The sequence below is a fragment of the Felis catus genome, chromosome A2 (assembly GCF_018350175.1).
Source record: "Felis catus isolate Fca126 chromosome A2, F.catus_Fca126_mat1.0, whole genome shotgun sequence".
NCBI lineage: Eukaryota > Metazoa > Chordata > Mammalia > Carnivora > Felidae > Felis > Felis catus.
In genome coordinates this window covers 107607097-107624769 of record NC_058369.1, presented here as the reverse complement: position 1 = coordinate 107624769, position 17673 = coordinate 107607097, and the positions used below count along the sequence as shown (strand labels likewise).

The 17673-nt window shown below is 35.0% G+C and overlaps 1 protein-coding gene across 11 annotated transcripts in view; it reads left to right on the top strand.

Moving 5' to 3' along the window:
* DGKB (diacylglycerol kinase beta) overlaps positions 1 to 17673 on the top strand; it is a 945456-nt gene that overhangs the window by 489074 nt on the left and 438709 nt on the right. For all 11 annotated transcript variants that reach the window (XM_045052433.1, XM_023250408.2, XM_023250411.2 and 8 more), the window contains one exon: positions 4061 to 4135. In XM_045052433.1, coding sequence (XP_044908368.1) covers positions 4061 to 4135 — 75 coding nt within the window. The remainder of the gene's footprint in view (positions 1 to 4060; positions 4136 to 17673) is intronic.

Sequence of the window (17673 nt, the reverse complement as noted above, 5' to 3'; positions counted from 1 at the left end):
GAGAATATGGATCATGCATGATGACCTTAAGTGAGTATCTGACTCCCCCTTATCCCATTAAGAAAAAAACTACATAGATAGACTAAAGTCAGAAGTAAATTAAACTTAATGGCAGGAGGGATGATACTGCAATGCTCCTAATTTTTGTGAATGAAGAAGAATCATCTTTCAGAAATAATGATATTCCATTCAGGGTTTCCTTTAAAAATAATTGGTTTTTAACTTTGATATGTTAGATAACTCGCAAAAGGTTACAAAATTATATATTTACACAAAGTGTTCCATACCAGTCAACAGGTGTGAAAATGTTCACATACCATTCATTCATTCATTCATTCAAACAACAAAACCTTAGTGAATCCAAACTCTACTAGGAAGTGGGGATAAAAGACCCACGATATAGCCACGCAAGGAGGCAGGCACAAACAGATAAACTGCAGTACCCCAAGATGAATGACAAACTAAAAATGTTTAAAATAAAAATGCTGTTGAAGTTCAAAGGGAGAAATAGCTATCTCTGAAGACTGAGAAGTTTCTTTGGACAGGAAGTAGCTTTTGAGTTGCTTGTGATATAGTAGATGTTTGCCAGGTGAAAAAAGAACGATTTGTGAAGGGGTGTGGTGTTTTTTAGGGAACCAGGAGATAATCACTGAGAATAAAGTTTCAGGGAAATGAGGGGAAAGGTAAGGCGTAACCTATTTTAAATATAATAAAATATTCTGTATCATAAATAACTTGACACTTGCAGAAACGTTTCATCCTGGAAACAACATGACTGTACTTAACTGCACTATGTAAGAAGGCTGGATAAGCAAGAATTTTATAGAGCTGGTGAGACAGCTTGCAATCCTGAGCTAAGGTAGTGACAGAGAATAACCAGGTTTGATTGACATTACTGATAGCAGGTGCCAAATTGTTCTCTCATTGGGTTCAGGTGCTGGGGAAAAAGAAGTACCAGAAGTACCAAGAATGAATCTTAAGGTCTTTCTTGAGACACTAGATCATGTAATTAATCAAGATCTAGAATGTGAGATTATTGCAGATTTGGGAGTGGAGTGATATAACAGATATTATACAGTGAATTTGAAGAGTTTCTATCAGGAAACATAGTATGAATGTGTTTATAAAATATATGGTAAAATTTTCCCATGTATGTGAAATCTAACTTTAAAAAACTAAATATATGCTTTCAATTTCAGTATTTCATTTAAGAATGCCAATATGGGATGTGTATCTACTTAGAAATATTTGTACTGCATTTGTTGTACGATGATTGATTTCTTTTAGAAAAAAATTATTTAATATGTGCCTGTTGAGGGGCATCCGGGTGGCTCAGTAGGTTGAGCGTCTGACTTTGGCTCAGTTCATGAACTTGCAGTTTGTGAGTTTGAGCCCTGCACTGGGCTCTGTGCTGACAGCTCGGAGCCTGGAGCCTGCTTCAGATTTTGTGTCTCCCTCTCTCTCTGGTCCTCCACCACTCACCCTCTGTCTCTCAAAAATAAATAAACATTTAAAAAATAAACAAAAAAAATATGTGCTTGTTGAAACAGTTTAGCAATTGTGTGAGCTGACTGATCAAGATGATTCTTAATGTGGCATAATTAAGCAGATGAGGTCACATTCTTTGATTACATATACACATACAGCATGCCCAGTCCCATTTTATATGTGGAATAGTTTTCATATTGATTAGCTTGGCCCAATAACCTGTAAATTTCATAGGGCTCCATTAGGAGAAGGTATGTTAGTAATTTTACTCTGATATTCTTAAAAAATATATTTGAAATCTAATTAGCCAAATAATATTCAAAAGCAGGATGGAGAATATTTTAAATGTATATGCATATTTAGAATGCAAATATCATTCTTTCTATTATAAACTATATTACTTGTATATTGGCTACTAAGCCTCTTTTCAAAGAACCCTAAGTTCTTATAAAAACTGTTATGTCTAATATTATTAATGTAAAATTTTTCAAATATATTTAGTTACAACCATCTATATAACTATTTATTTTTTTTATTTTTCTTTTTTTTTATAATTTTTTTATATGAAATTTATTGACAAATTAGTTTCCATACAACACCCAGTGCTCATCCCAAAAGGTGCCCTCCTCAATACCCATCACCCACCCTCTCCTCCCTCCCACCCCCCATCAACCCTCAGTTTGTTCTCAGTTTTTAAGAGTCTCTTATGCTTTGGCTCTCTCCCACTCTAACCTGTTTTTTTTTTTTCCTTCCCCTCCCCCATGGGTTCCTGTTAATTTCTCAGGGTCCACATAAGAGTGAAACTATATGGTATCTGTCTTTCTCTGTATGGCTTATTTCACTTAGCATCACACTCTCCAGTTCCATCCACGTTGCTACAAAAGGCCATATTTCATTTTTTCTCATTGCCACGTAATATTCCATTGTGTATATAAACCACAATTTCTTTATCCATTCATCAATTGATGGACATTTAGGCTCTTTCCATAATTTGGCTATTGTTGAGAGTGCTGCTATGAACATTGGGGTACAAGTGGCCCTATGCATCAGTACTCCTGTATCCCTTGGATAAATTCCTAGCAGTGCTATTGCTGGGTCATAGGGTAGGTCTATTTTTAATTTTCTGAGGAACCTCCACACTGCTTTCCAGAGCGGCTGCACCAATTTGCATTCCCACCAACAGTGCAAGAGGGTTCCCGTTTCTCCACATCCTCTCCAGCATCTATAGTCTCCTGATTTGTTCATTTTGGCCACTCTGACTGGCGTGAGGTGATACCTGAGTGTGGTTTTGATTTGTATTTCCCTGATAAGGAGCGACGCTGAACATCTTTTCATGTGCCTGTTGGCCATCCGGATGTCTTCTTTAGAGAAGTGTCTATTCATGTTTTCTGCCCATTTCTTTACTGGGTTATTTGTTTTTCGGGTGTGGAGTTTGGTGAGCTCTTTATAGATTTTGGATACTAGCCCTTTGTCCGATATGTCATTTGCGAATATCTTTTCCCATTCCGTTGGTTGCCTTTTAGTTTTGTTGGTTGTTTCCTTTGCTGTGCAGAAGCTTTTTATCTTCATAAGGTCCCAATAATTCACTTTTGCTTTTAATTCCCTTGCCTTTGGGGATGTGTCGAGTAAGAGATTGCTACGGCTGAGGTCAGAGAGGTCTTTTCCCGCTTTCTCCTCTAAGGTTTTGATGGTTTCCTGTCTCACATTTAGGTCCTTTATCCATTTGGAGTTTATTTTTGTGAATGGTGTGAGAAAGTGGTCTAGTTTCAACCTTCTGCATGTTGCTGTCCAGTTCTCCCAGCACCATTTGTTAAAGAGGCTGTCTTTTTTCCATTGGATGTTCTTTCCTGCTTTGTCAAAGATGAGTTGGCCATACGTTTGTGGGTCTAGTTCTGGGGTTTCTATTCTATTCCATTGGTCTATGTGTCTGTTTCTGTGCCAATACCATGCTGTCTTGATGATGACAGCTTTGTAGTAGAGGCTAAAGTCTGGGATTGTGATGCCTCCTGCTTTGGTCTTCTTCTTCAAAATTCCTTTGGCTATTGGGGGCCTTTTGTGGTTCCATATGAATTTTAGGATTGCTTGTTCTAGTTTCAAGAAGAATGCTGGTGCAATTTTGATTGGGATTGCATTGAATGTGTAGATAGCTTTGGGTAGTATTGACATTTTGACAATATTTATTTTTCCAATCCATGAGCAGGGAATGTCTTTCCATTTCTTTAAATCTTCTTCAATTTCCTTCATAAGCTTTCTATAGTTTTCAGCATACAGATCCTTTACATCTTTGGTTAGATTTATTCCTAGGTATTTTATGCTTCTTGGTGCAATTGTGAATGGGATCAGTTTCTTTATTTGTCTTTCTGTTGCTTCATTGTTAGTGTATAAGAATGCAACTGATTTCTGTACATTGATTTTGTATCCTGCAACTTTGCTGAATTCCTGTATCAGTTCTAGTAGACTTTTGGTGGAGTCTATCGGATTTTCCATGTATAATATCATGTCATATATAACTATTTAAACATTGGGGAGTGTCACTCAATTTCTTTTTTTTCCCATATTTTCATTTTTATAGAATTTACAGAAAATTCCAGTATCTACTAAATCCTCGTCAGGTTTACAGTCTTTCTGGAAACGGACCGATGCCAGGGTAAGTCCAAGGAAAATATTGTTACCGTTAACTCGTTTAGTAGTAATTAATACATCAAGCAGCCTGATGTACCTAGAGACAGTGTTATTTGAATACACAGCCAGATTAGTATACAAACAACAACAACAACAACAACAACAACAACAACAACATTGAATATCAACTCTATAACAGTAAGCAGTGCAGATGCTATTTTTCAAAATAGTCTGTTTCCAGCACATATTTTTCCCTTTTAAGTACCGTGGAGTACTGTTACTATCACTGCTAATCGCATACACTCGCTTGCTGGCTGCCTAAATATCCAGACCATCTGTCTGAAGAACTACTGCCTCTTCCTTTCCTTGTTACATAGCGAATGGAGATCTACCATAAAGAAGAAGCTAGCTCACAAAGAATAGAAATCATATCATGATTGTTTCCTTTACTACTTGCAAAATCTAGTGACTATCACTCTTTTCCAAGATACTTTATTCATAGGTAAGGGATAGTAAAATACATTTATTTTTTCCAACAGAGCCATGTGATTTTGATACACTTGAAGTCACTCATCATTAATTTGGCCTAGTTTACTAGTAACTTCCACTGACCTGTTTTCTCTCCCAACATGAGAGTAAACCTTAGATCAGATGAGGTGGTAAGAGGCTTTATAACGCTTACATGAGCTTCTTTTGAAAAAAACAAGAACAACAACAATAAAAATACATCAGTGTGATTGGAATAAGTCTTCCAGGTTTTCCTCGGAAACCAGAAACCAAATATTGAAATTGGATGGTTTTAAATGCTCAGAAGAAAATGTATACCGTTGTGTCTTATGTTAAACAAAGGTAAATAATACACAGCTAATTAGCACAGGCACCCTTAATATATTCATCTCTTTCTTCCACTCCCTGCTACCTGTTGCCCATTGCCAGCTGAGCAGTGATCTGTAGAACCTCCTTGCTGTCAAAGGCAGGATCATCATAAGCATTTAGTTCAGAACAGTGTCTTTGTCAAGATCCAGACTCCAGGATCTAAAATATCATGATCAGATTTTTGGCTGCCTGAACCACATACAGGAAGTCCCAATCGAAAGAAAGCGAAGCAAAGTAAAGTCTTGCTATTAACAAGGAAGCTTAGTCAGGGTGGCTCTTTTTCTCGTTCTTCAATATTCTCTAAATTTTGAAGCAGTAGCTCTTATTCTGCAAGATTAAGCAGTGATGTATTCAAAAATTTAGCCATTCCAGGACCTCTTTAGTTCTATCTAGATCAGTAAGTCCAGGATTTTCCCGTATTTCATAATTAAATGCATTGCCCACCGACTGCTAATTACAAACCTCTTCATTGCCTTTTTCTCTAAAATGAGTACCTGCCTCATAGAATAATTATAAAGTGAAATGGGATGATGCTTATGAAGCATATAAGACTAGGCTTACTATATATATCCTCAACTAATGTTATTTATTATCAGTACTATTTACAGTAATTAGTTAATAATTACATGTTTGTAGCTCCATATCAATGTACTGCAATAATAATGATTTTAGCCTTGTTTCCTCATTTCATTTTTTTCCTATTCCACTTTAAACATGTACAACATGTTTCCTTTCACTCTTTCAATTTTAGCCATCATACTATCCTGCACTCTATTTTAATATATTGAAAAAATAAAAAATAATGTATGTACTTCTGAAAATCTACACTCAATAAATATTACTTAGAAAATATGTTAAAGGCCCCACTTCAAGCACTAATACTCCTCACATATTACCACTTCAAATTGTGTGTATCCTCCCAAAACTTCTTATGGGAACATAAAACCTAATGTATATATGTGATGTATTTACATATAATATATTCATATAAATAATGTATTCATACACATATATGTTGTATAGATGAATAGATTTTTTATGTAACTTGAATATAGGTCTTTTATTGCTCTGCAGCTTGCTTATTTTTTACTCAAAAGCATACGATGGATGTTGTTTAAGTTGAACAGATATTGATCAGTTTCATTATTTTGAAGAGATGTACAGTATTCCGTAGTTTTGTTCACTGTCCCATTATTGATAAACATTCAGATTGTCTGTGCTTTTATTACCAAATATGTTAACATTATTACCAAATATGTTTATTACCAAATATGTTAAGTTAACATTATTACCAAATATGTTAGGTTAACATTTATCAGTTTATTTATGTTTTTGAAAGCATATTCAAATATTTTCATAGAATAGGTTGATAATAGGTAGAATTGCTTTGTTGAGAATATTTTCCATTTTAATTGTGTAAAGTTCTGCCAAGGTTCTATACAAAAAGCTTGTATTGAATGATAATCCCAGAAGTAGTATATAAGGCTTATTTCCCACCATGTTCTTTAAATTGACTATCTTCAGTAATTTCTATTTTTGCCCAATGTGACAGGTGAAAATATATTTGTGTAATTTTTATTTGCATGCCTTTGATCAATTACAAAGTTGGACATGGCATTAATTAGATTGCTTTTCTATGAACAACAGAATGAAGTTACTCCTAGAATTAATTGAAAAATAAAAGAACTCTGTTTTGTTAAAGATAGGGATCAGGACAATTTGAGGGCACGGAGAAGCATGGATAAAGGACAAAGTCCGTGGGAATTATTGCTGAGAGGAATTGGTTCCAGTTGCTTTTGGTATTCTTATATCTCTGCTCAAGATTCATATACCATGGACAAGTATATTTATTGGTTTCTCTTGTTTCCCAAGGCACAGCCTTGACTTGTTTAGGATGGGCCATCTTGACTCACAGCCCTGTCAAGGTTCTATCTAAATGGCTTATTCCTTCAAAGATACATGAGGATCCTATAACCTGAGGATGACAGGTGAATTCTCAGAGGGAATAAGCAGTAGGTGTTCAGCACAATCCAGTCATTGGGTTGTCCAATATCCCTTCTTTTGTGAACATATTTATTGAAAAACAAAATTATGCCATTCAGTATATTGCTGTTACTAAATATACAACTGAAAACACACATTCTCCTAAAATGTAGACAATGCAGAGTCTCATATATCCCACTCTCCATCCTGGTTTGCTGGAAACATCTGTGGAGATGACTATTTTCTCCTCTCTTTCTCTACATTTGCACTTAACATACAAAAATGTAAGGGGAAAGTTAAAATGTTTAATATGAATTTAATGGAATGATACTTTTAATAATAAAAGGAATGGGACGCATGTAAAGTCTCTGTCCCTGGTTTTGTAACTGGTTGAAAGTTGTAGTTGAAACTTAAAACATTTCTCCTGCCTATATGTTTTTACCCAGTGCAGTTACCTGTTTTTCCCTTATAGTTCTGAGACATTGGTAGTATTGTTTCTATAGGACTGAATTAGTCTTTCATTGACCCTTACTGAAAGACATGGTGGTATATGACAGTATTTGTGTTAGCTATCAAATATTTCCAGGTTTCTTCCCAGGCATTGATTTTAGTGTACTTCCTTTTCCCTTGCTATTTAGAATGTCCATATGGGTCTCTACAATAAACTGTGGGCAGAAAGTAGATATTCCATGCTTTCTTTTCCTTTGCCAGAGCAACCAGCAGTATTCTAGATATTGGCTCTTTTGTTAGCTTGTATCACGGAGTAAAGAGAGGGAGACACACACATCACCTTACTCATGATCCCCATTGAATGGAGGATAAATAAGCCCCTGTAAGGTGATGTCTCTAAGATTTTGGGTTATTTGTTATTATATGTAACCTGGCCTTTCATGACAAACCAGTGATAGGGGAGAGATCTTAGTAGTAGTCTCTATTCCCATTGTACAGCCACAAACCTATTTCTCCTTGAGAATCAGAGTCAACTACATCAGTTGACACCATATCTTTTTTGTTTGTTTGTTTGTTTGTTTGTTTTTTGTTTTGTTTTGTTTTTGCTTGTTTTTCTAGTGGTGTGAAAAGCCTCAAAATGTTCAGGTGTCAATCTTAGCTTCTAATTCACTGAAAACTGTATTGTCTCATATGGCAGCATTCTTTGCTGAGGTGTTAAAACATCTATGTGATGATAGTTCAAAACCAAGGGGATGGGAAGCAAAATTTTTAAAGTGTATGTACGAGTCAGTGTTCTTCAGAGACAGAACCAATAGGTTATATATAGAGAGATTTATTATAAGGAATTGGCTTACCTGTCATGGGAGACTGACAAGTGCAAAATCTAGAGTTGATGTTTCAGTCTGAATCTAAAGGCTGGCAAGCTGCTTTAGAACCAGGAAGAGCCAATGTCCTAGGTTGAAGGCCATCAGGCTGGTGAGTTCTCTCTTTTATTCTGCCTTTTATTCTAATTTGACCTTTACTTAATTGGATGAGGCCCACCCACCTTATGGAGGGCAATCTCCTTTACACAGTCTACAGTTTAAGTATTAAGCTCATCCAAAACTCTCTCACAGAAACATCCAGAATTATGTTTGATAAACTATCTGGGTACCCCATGGCCCAACCAAGTTGACCATAAAATTAACCATCACAGTGAGTCTTAAATATAATTGTAAGTTTAATCACGTAAGTTTAATCACTTAAGTTTAATCACCCTTTGGCCCCAGACCATGTTTTTTTTTGCAACATGAGTAAGCATTGTCATATAGTTTAGACCATGTGCTACATCGGTTTCTAGTACACCATTTAAGTGTCCCCACTGATTCAGTGACTGAGTCTTTGGTAGGATATTTCACTGTTCTGTTGACCAACTGCTTCTGCCCAATAAAACACAAGATAAGGATTTCAAGTCTTAGGGGCATCAGCCTACAGTCTTTCCTCTTTCTCTGTGAAAGGAAGTTTTTGAGAGGAGATAGCAGTATGTGACACACTATGGTAGTGTGTGAGGCATTCAGTAACTCAATTGCTATAACCATTGACAGAAACATAATGGGAAGGAAAAGTAAATCCAGTTGCTAGAATAAATGTCTAGTGCAGTGAGGCAAAAGGCTGCAGTACCATTATGGAAGGAGTCAGATGAATTTAGGCTACTCCTAAGTAGTTGTTTGGGTCCCTTGAAGTAAATCAACACATTGGAATTCACTCATCGGTTTCTTTGATGACAACTTAGCACTCTGAGTCTAACTACCTTTCTTGTTTAAGATAAATTAATGTTGTTTATCTCTTCCATCACCTCCACTCCTACCAACATGAACATGAATCTTTTTCCACACACTCATTGGGAATAACTAAGATTCCTTTGGGTCATTTAAAGTCCCAACTATGGGTTCATTCTGAGAAGTTCACTTGTATAAGTTTTCTTGCATCACTAATTCTCCATTATTATCCTTTCCAAGTCCTTTATCATGTAAGACATCTTATCAGCAGTGCTGTTGAATTGTTGTATTTCATAAACTTTGGTCAACATTCTGTCCAGAAAAGGTAGACAACAAATTTTATTGTTTAAAATACTGCCCTCTGGTCAGCTGGCATTCTTTTCTGTTCCCAGATTATTCCCCCTTCCACAGGAGTCTACTTCATGTTACTTCTGATATATCATGGAGAGGCCCTGGCAAACCAGTTTCTTTTATCCTTAAAGAATGAGAATTAAAAAAATGCCTCTGAAGGCGGGGTTGGGGGGGGTGGGGGGGTGGGGGTTGAGGCAGTGCCTGGGTGGCTGAGTTGGTTAACTCTTGATCTCAGGTCATGTTTTGATCTCAGGGTTGTGAGTTCAAGCCCCATGTTGGGCTCCACACCCAGCCTGGAGCCCACTTAAACAGAATCCCTATGAGGACACAGATATGGGACACTCCTTTAGAGTGGTGCAGAGTTTAGGCAGATTCTGATTATCTGGGGGTGTTATCAAGCATTTGAATCTCTTAAAATCTCCCCAGTTGATTCTTTGCAGGCAGCATGGAGAATCACTGAATAAAAAGATCAGTTGTTGTATAATAGGTATTATAGTCCAGACTGATATGGTACAAATGGGGTAATTTCCCAATTGAATTATAATAGTAGTACATTCTTAGTAATAAACCTTGTGCATTACCATGTTTGCAGGTTGTTGCATATGGATGAATCAGTAACCCATAATTATCTCTTTAGATCAAAGTTCAAGTTCAAATTTCAGAGAAAAATTGTCTCATTGGCCTGGCTTTGGTCACATGCCTATTGTTTGATTCAGTACAGTTGGTTTCCTTGTTTGGTGTATCTACCAAAGCCATTCCCAGCAGTATGTTTCCCCATAATCAAATAAGGCCAAAAGAACAGATGCTCCAAACAAGTTTTTTTTTTTCTTATGTATACCAAAGTGTTATATTTCTTGTGTAAAGCATATGCTCTTTTATTTGCCCATTTTCCTTTTGATTTATTTGTCTTTTTTATGTTCATTTTAAGATCTCATTGCATAAATATTAACACCATCATTTTATATGTGTTACAGATGCTTTCTTCTAGTTTGCTCTGTGTGCTTTCAATTTTTTATTTTCTTCTTTTTTTTGTCCATATAAATATTCAAAATTTTATCTACTAATTCTATGCAGAATGAGGTCTCTATTTTATAAGCTTTAGAAAACTCTTTCCTCAAGTCGAGATTATGAAATGTTCCTGTATATCTTCTTTTATTACTTTTACATTTTGTTTAAGGTTCTGACCTTTAATCTTTAAAGATTGAATTTTCTCTTAGAAATGCATTGAAAGATATGGATTATATAGACATGGAGCACATTTTCCGCCTCAAAATGAAATGTAATTGTCTCAACAAAAGCTGTTCATTAGTCCAACTCTTTCACCACTGCTTTGACATAATTTCAAATATGATGAAATAATATATATGTTAGAGTATTGCTGCCCTTTGCTTTGCTTTGTTGGTCTTTTGATGCTAAGGATAGAACATTTTATATACTCTATCTCCCTAAATATTCTCTCAAAATTTAGTGACATTTACTCTTCCTAGTTTGTTATTGCCTCAAGTAAAAAAAAATAAAAATAAAAATAAGGGCACCTGAGTGGCTCAGTCAGTTAAGCATCTGACTTTGGCTCAGGTCATGATCTCATGGTTCAAGGGTTCAAGCCCTGTGTCGGGCTCTGTGCTGACAGCTCAAAGCCTGGAGCCTGCTTGGATTCTGTGTCTCCCTCTTTCTGCCCCTCTCCTGTTCACACTTGTCTCTCTCTGCCCCTCTTCTGCTCTCTCTCTCTCTCTCAAAAATAAATAAACATTTAAAAATTTTTTAAAAAATAAAGTAAAATAAAAAGGTTTGAATGAAATTGCATTGAATTTCTAGTTTCTTTTGGATCACCTTTGAGAACGCTCTGTTTCTATACCAATGCCCGCACTGTGTCCCCAGTGGCAGACCAGTACTTCTATGGAAGAACTGTTTCTCTGTTATTATCCTGGAGGCAAATGCCACTGGTAACTGCTCTTGATGGGGACGCTGAGCAGGCTATGACTGACCTGCTCACTTGTTGTAACTCCTGCCCCTCCTATTTCTAGCTGTGCTATCCCTGATCATGGCTTTGTTACCAGAGCTGCTTTTGCAGTGGTTCCCTTTCACTGTTTTATGTTGGGAACTGTTCCATTCTGTAAGGTCTCTCAACTAATCTAATATTCCTTGTGATTTAGTTTCATCTTTGTTTTTGGTGCATTACTTTCCAACTGGTATCATAGATGTACTTAAAATAAATTTATTTTGTCTGCCACCATGAGCTTGCAGTTATTCATTCTTTTAATTCCCTTTCTTCCCCATTTTTTCCTCCTTACCACACCAGTCTGTAAAATCTTTATGTATGCATCTCTTCTCTCATTCTATCTTTATTTATTTTTTCTTTTCTAAAACTTCGTTTATAGAGTAGAAACTTTTCTTGATGTATTGGAGCTCTGCTAATCCTTAGTGTGAGTTATTTAGTAAATATCAAACTCTTTGGACATTTCCCTTTTTATCTTAAATTGTTTTCAAGACAGAAGTGGATATTTGTTTGTTTGTTTCCATTATATCTCCTTATATAAATTCTCTCTGATTCTATTCTATTAGTGGTCTCTAAAATTAGTATCTATGTCATAAAAATGGTTTCTTCCTGATAATGCATGTTGTTATCTGATTGAATACATTATTTGCAGGTGTAAACTAGTTGGAAAAGATGAAATATACACTATATATATTGCTTTCTGGTCAGAGAATGAGGAGGTGTTTTTTTCCTTCACAACACTGAAATGAATATGCTCATCTTGAGCTGTTACAACAACTGCATATGCTAATGTGGCCTATATAAAGTCAATATCAAGTTTTTGTGTACTTGTGACATGGATTTTTCCTTTCTAACTCTAAAGCTTTGTGAAAGTACAAATGGTTTATTTTAGTCTCATATCATCCCTAAAATATTCTAGGAAAAAAATCAAGTATTTATTGAAATGAAATAAAACAGAAGATAAATCTTTTAAAATCATATAAATTATTTTCCAGATTGTTAGAATAATTAGGTATAATGATTTTTTTTAAGAAAGGTGCTATATATAGAAATGTTTGGTTTCACCTACCTGAACTAAATGCAAAACATATACAATATTAAAAGTAAAAGTTAACAGTCTACGGATTCTCATATTCCAAGTATGCATACTTGCATAGTGAAAAATTTTAATATATTTTCCTATTACAATAAATGTGTAACTTAGGAAAGATTAACAGATTCCACGAATTGTATTTACTACTTTCATAATTTAAGATATAATTTTATATAACAAAATTTCTACCATATTTTATGTAAATAAAATCCATCTTGAATCAGAACCGATGACCTACTACATATGTCTCTTGTTATGAAATCTTGTTATGTCAGGGAGCTAAACAAAAATCCTCAGAAGGCTGAGAAAAAGATCATAAAAATTCAATCCAACTCTACTGGAAATATCCAGAAAAATAATGTTGCTGGTTGTAAAAAATTGTTGGCAAAGTAAAAATAAAGCCCTTCTCTCACCCTTCCAATCCTTATGATTAATCCTATTTTATGATGATTTTGTGAGCTACAACCCATCAATTAAATGTGTGAGCTTAATGCTGTCTTTATCACTAGAGTAAATGAGTTTGAAGTCGATTTTTTATTAAAAATCTATGGGTAGTAAAGGTTTTTATATTTTTTTATATTAAAAATCTATGGGTAGTAAAGGTAACAAAACAATGTGCTCCTACAATTAACTAAGTCATATAATCACCTGCCTTAAAGAAGAACTCCCCAATTTGGGGTATTACAACTTTATAGTCACTTTCCACATATATCAGCAAATGAATTATGACTTGAAAGATGTTGAAAATACTGAACTTTTGTTATTCATCTCACAAAGAAAGCAGTACTCGTTGGGTGAATAGCAGTTATACTAGAGACCCATGTGATTCTAAATTCCTTGAACACTCTAAAAAGAACAGTTTCACATGAATTGGCTGTTAGAAATAACCAATTCATTTATCTATATGCCTTAACCTGTTTTTTATTTTATCCCATGAAAGAAAAGTTTCTAATAATTACCAAACTAGTTTATTTGAGTATTCACAATTTGCTAACCTGCCCAGTGTCTTTTCTGGTACAACTTTTCCCATCCACCCCAGGCAGTTAAAGGACATGTCCCTACTAATGAGTGAAAATGAGATAACTCTTAGTAGATATTTATGTCAGAATCTTTTAAGAGTGATGATCATATAGCTTAGTCCTATAATTTAATTAAAAGGAATAACAGTGGGCAGTGTAATCCATACCAAAAATAGAATAACGATGCAACAGCTAAGTAAAAAGTAAAACATAGCTCAATAATCACAACAATGATAGTGACATAAATTGAATCAGTATATATTTATTAAATGGCTAACAGATGTGAGGAACAAGTCTTAGAAGTGCCAGTCCAGTTTGAACAAAGAGATAACAGTTTCTACTCACATGGCTTTATGTTTCAGTGGAGGAAGACAAATTAAACTAACAAAATATACATTACGTCAGCAGAGAAAGTAAAGAGAATATACATGGGTAGTGAGTGGTCTGTTCTTTTATATAAGCTGTGCAGGGAAGAAGTCACCGAGTATAGACATGAAGGAGATGAGGGAGCAAGCCATTTGGCCATCTCATAGAAGATCATTTAAAGTAGAGGGAGGACCAAGGAGAAGAGCATCAGGATGGGACAGTATTGACATGCTTGGGGGAGATTAGCAAGATGGCCATGGTGGCTGAACCAGAAAGGATAGAAAATAGCATAGGAAAATGTTACTGAGGGGCCAAATCACATAGGGTCCTACAGTTATAGTGAGTATAATAATTAGATTTACCCAGGACTCATCTGGTCTATTCCAGGTTTTCCAGCATCCATCCCAATTTAGTATTTGCCCAGGAATTTTACATTTTTAATTTAAATATTATCATTAATCAGTACATTATAGTAAACTCTGATGATGATGAGTTTGGGAGCTCTACTGTATATCCAGTCTCTGCCATGTTTTCCTCTAGTAGGGTAAAAGATACATACCTGTCCAGTGAATGGTGTTCATGCTTCAGTATGTAATCATTACGTCTGAAACATTACCAGAAAAAAAAAAAAACCTCTCTTTTCCTGGTCTTTCCCACACACAAAGACAAGCAACAATTTCTTCTGAAGTACAGTATGCAGTGAGTTCAAAAATAAAATTAAATGTTCAGTAAACACCCTGTTGGCTAACTGGTCTACCAGCCCCTTATGCCTTGGCCACTGCCTCCTATCCCCTTGTGAGATGCAAAGGAGAAGAAATGTACCAATCAGCAATGTCAGTGGAAATTGGGGGAAATCATTGGTTAGATGTGTATTAAATAAATGTGAAGAAGAGAAGTTGAGCAGCCCTGCCAAGAATTTTAGTGAATAGTTTGAATACTCTTCTTCAGTATTTTCTTTAACTAAATATGTAGTTTGGGGGCACCTGGGTGGTTCAGTCAGTTAAGCGTCAGACTTTGGCTGAGGTCATAATCTTCCATTTCATGGGTTCAAGCCCTGGGTCAAGCTCTGTGCTGTTAGCTCAGAGTTTGGAGTCTGCTTCAGATTCTGTGTCTCCCTCTCTCTCTGTCCCTCCCATGCTCATGCCCTGTCTCTCTGTGTCTCTCAAAAATGAATAAATGTTAAAAAAATAAACATATAGTTTATAAATATTTGTTTGTAATAGTTTTCTTATTTTGCAATAAAACTTTTAAACAAAAAGTAGCTAAAAAATCAATACAAATATTAAATGAAAAATTCAGGTCTGAGTTCCTATTTTCTCAGAAATAATTATGAATACATAATTTTTATGGAATACTTACCAATATATACCATCGACAATGGGATCTCTAGTGATATCATTGACCATATTTAAACTGTAAGCATAAATACACCGTAAAAACATCAGTATCTGCTTCAAAATTAATAGCTAATTATCTTCTCAAAACAACCACTTAAACTACAGAAAATCTCTTTGCCTATCACTCTTTGAAGCATGACTTTTCATTTAGATCAAATGATTTTTCCATGTTAATGTTCATGTACAATTCCACGTTTTCTTGTGTGTGTTATAAAAGACGTTATTAATACTTTGGCTTAATATTTTGGAAGAACTTTAAATGATTAAGCAATGCCTGTGTGAACTATTTTTCCACTTTTCCATTTCCTCTTCAGTGTAGTTGGGAGACTCTCTATGGAAACTTCTATTGTCAATAATAAACTTCTAGATGTTAAATAAAGCCCTGTTTATTTTTAAAAGTCTCCTCTCCCTTGGATATTAGGAAATAATTGTGTCCAATCTCTACGGTTGCTGCTTCTTATGTAACTGGATACATCCTTCCTGGTTCATCCCTTGAAAATTATATCTTCCTAGAATTTCATATTCAGATCTCTGTTTCATGCATATATGCTTCCTTAACTTTATAATAATAAAATAATGGTGATTTGTTGGGCATCGGTCAGGAGTAGGTAGGTCAAAATACAACAAACTTATCACTTGGGCATTTTCTCCATTTGCAGATAAGGAAGCTCATGATCAGATGGTTTAAATAATTTGCTCAAGGTTTTAATCCCAAAAAAGAGAAAATCTTTGTCTGTTGTATTCCATCACGACCCTTTTAACCTTTATTGTATGTTCCCTCTTCTTACTTACTTTCTTGATTTTGATCATCAAAATATATTTGGATTGTTTCTGAATATTGCCTCCCATCTCAGATTTCTTTCTGCAGTCCCATATAGATTTGTACAACTTCTAGACAACATTTCCAGGTTAGTATCCTGTAGATGTCTCAAATTTTGCATGTCTAGTATGAAACTATTTTTTCCCCTTTCTCAAACTTGCTCACTGACTTCTATTCCATAATATGATAAATAGCACTGTCCCTTCTCTTCTGACAATGCATTATTTCACACTGTCCAGAATTTCTGATCTAATCACTTTCCTGGTATCCTTTATTCACCCTTCTTCTTATATATTAATCCTTCGCTCACATCCTGTTCCCAGTTCATCAGAGAATTAACTTACCTTGATATAGTCCTCAATTTAATCTGCATCAACTGCTCCCAGAGAACTTTCTATTGTGACCTGAACTGTGTGTTATTTTGTCTGCTTTCTCAACTAAACCAGTCAGATACTGGAGGCAAGGACTCTATCTTGCTTTTCGGTCTCTGGAATCTAACTCAGTTCCTGGCACAGAGTTGTAGTTAATAAATGCATATTAAATAAAGGGATCAATGCAGGTGCTGTGTCATTCATAAAAGTTACTTTTCTCAGTGTATAAATATTCTATTAAACGTAACTCTCTTAGACATTTATAACTATTCTTTTGTATTTGATCCCTGTCAAAGTATTTTTTTTTCCTCCATAGAAGTTCAGATGTATTTCATAATTCACAATACCTTCTTACTTCACATTCTAAAATTAACTTGGTGGAATGATCTAATGCATATAAAAAACTCATTCTAATTACTACTAATAAAAGCATTAAAATGACAAAATGGATTTGAGTAGATTTGCCAAAAAGACCTAAGCAACCTAATCATTTTTGGTGTTACATTTTAGGAGTTAATTTTAGATAATGTCCTTTGGACCACAGATGATACCTTTGTGCTTTCCAACTGGAAGTATTAGGAATGAATTCTTCCAAGTTAACTTCTTTGAACGATCAGGAAATATGTGTGATTTCTGGCTAAATTAAAACTCTTCATCATATTTTTCTCTTCATTCTTCCCTTCAAAATTTTCAGTCTTTTCTACTCATGTTGTAGTCATATAATTATAAACTTAGAAGAAATATTTAAATTACATTTTCAAACATATGCATATATGTTAGTAGGCAAACTGTGTGTGTGTATATATGTATATATGTATTTAAACATGCACACATACACACACACACACACACACAAACACACATTAGGATTTTGAGGGATGAAGACACACGTACCTGGCCATAAGGTTCATTGCATATTTACAGTACTAAGTATAGTTAGATAAATACTGAGTCAAATCACCTACCTCCCATTCTAATGCAGAAAACTCTTAACATGTAGAGATGAGAGGAAATGTCTAAAAAAAAGTCTAAAAAAAAAAAGGTTGTTTTATGTTCCTCAGCTACTTGGTCCTTAAATACTAAT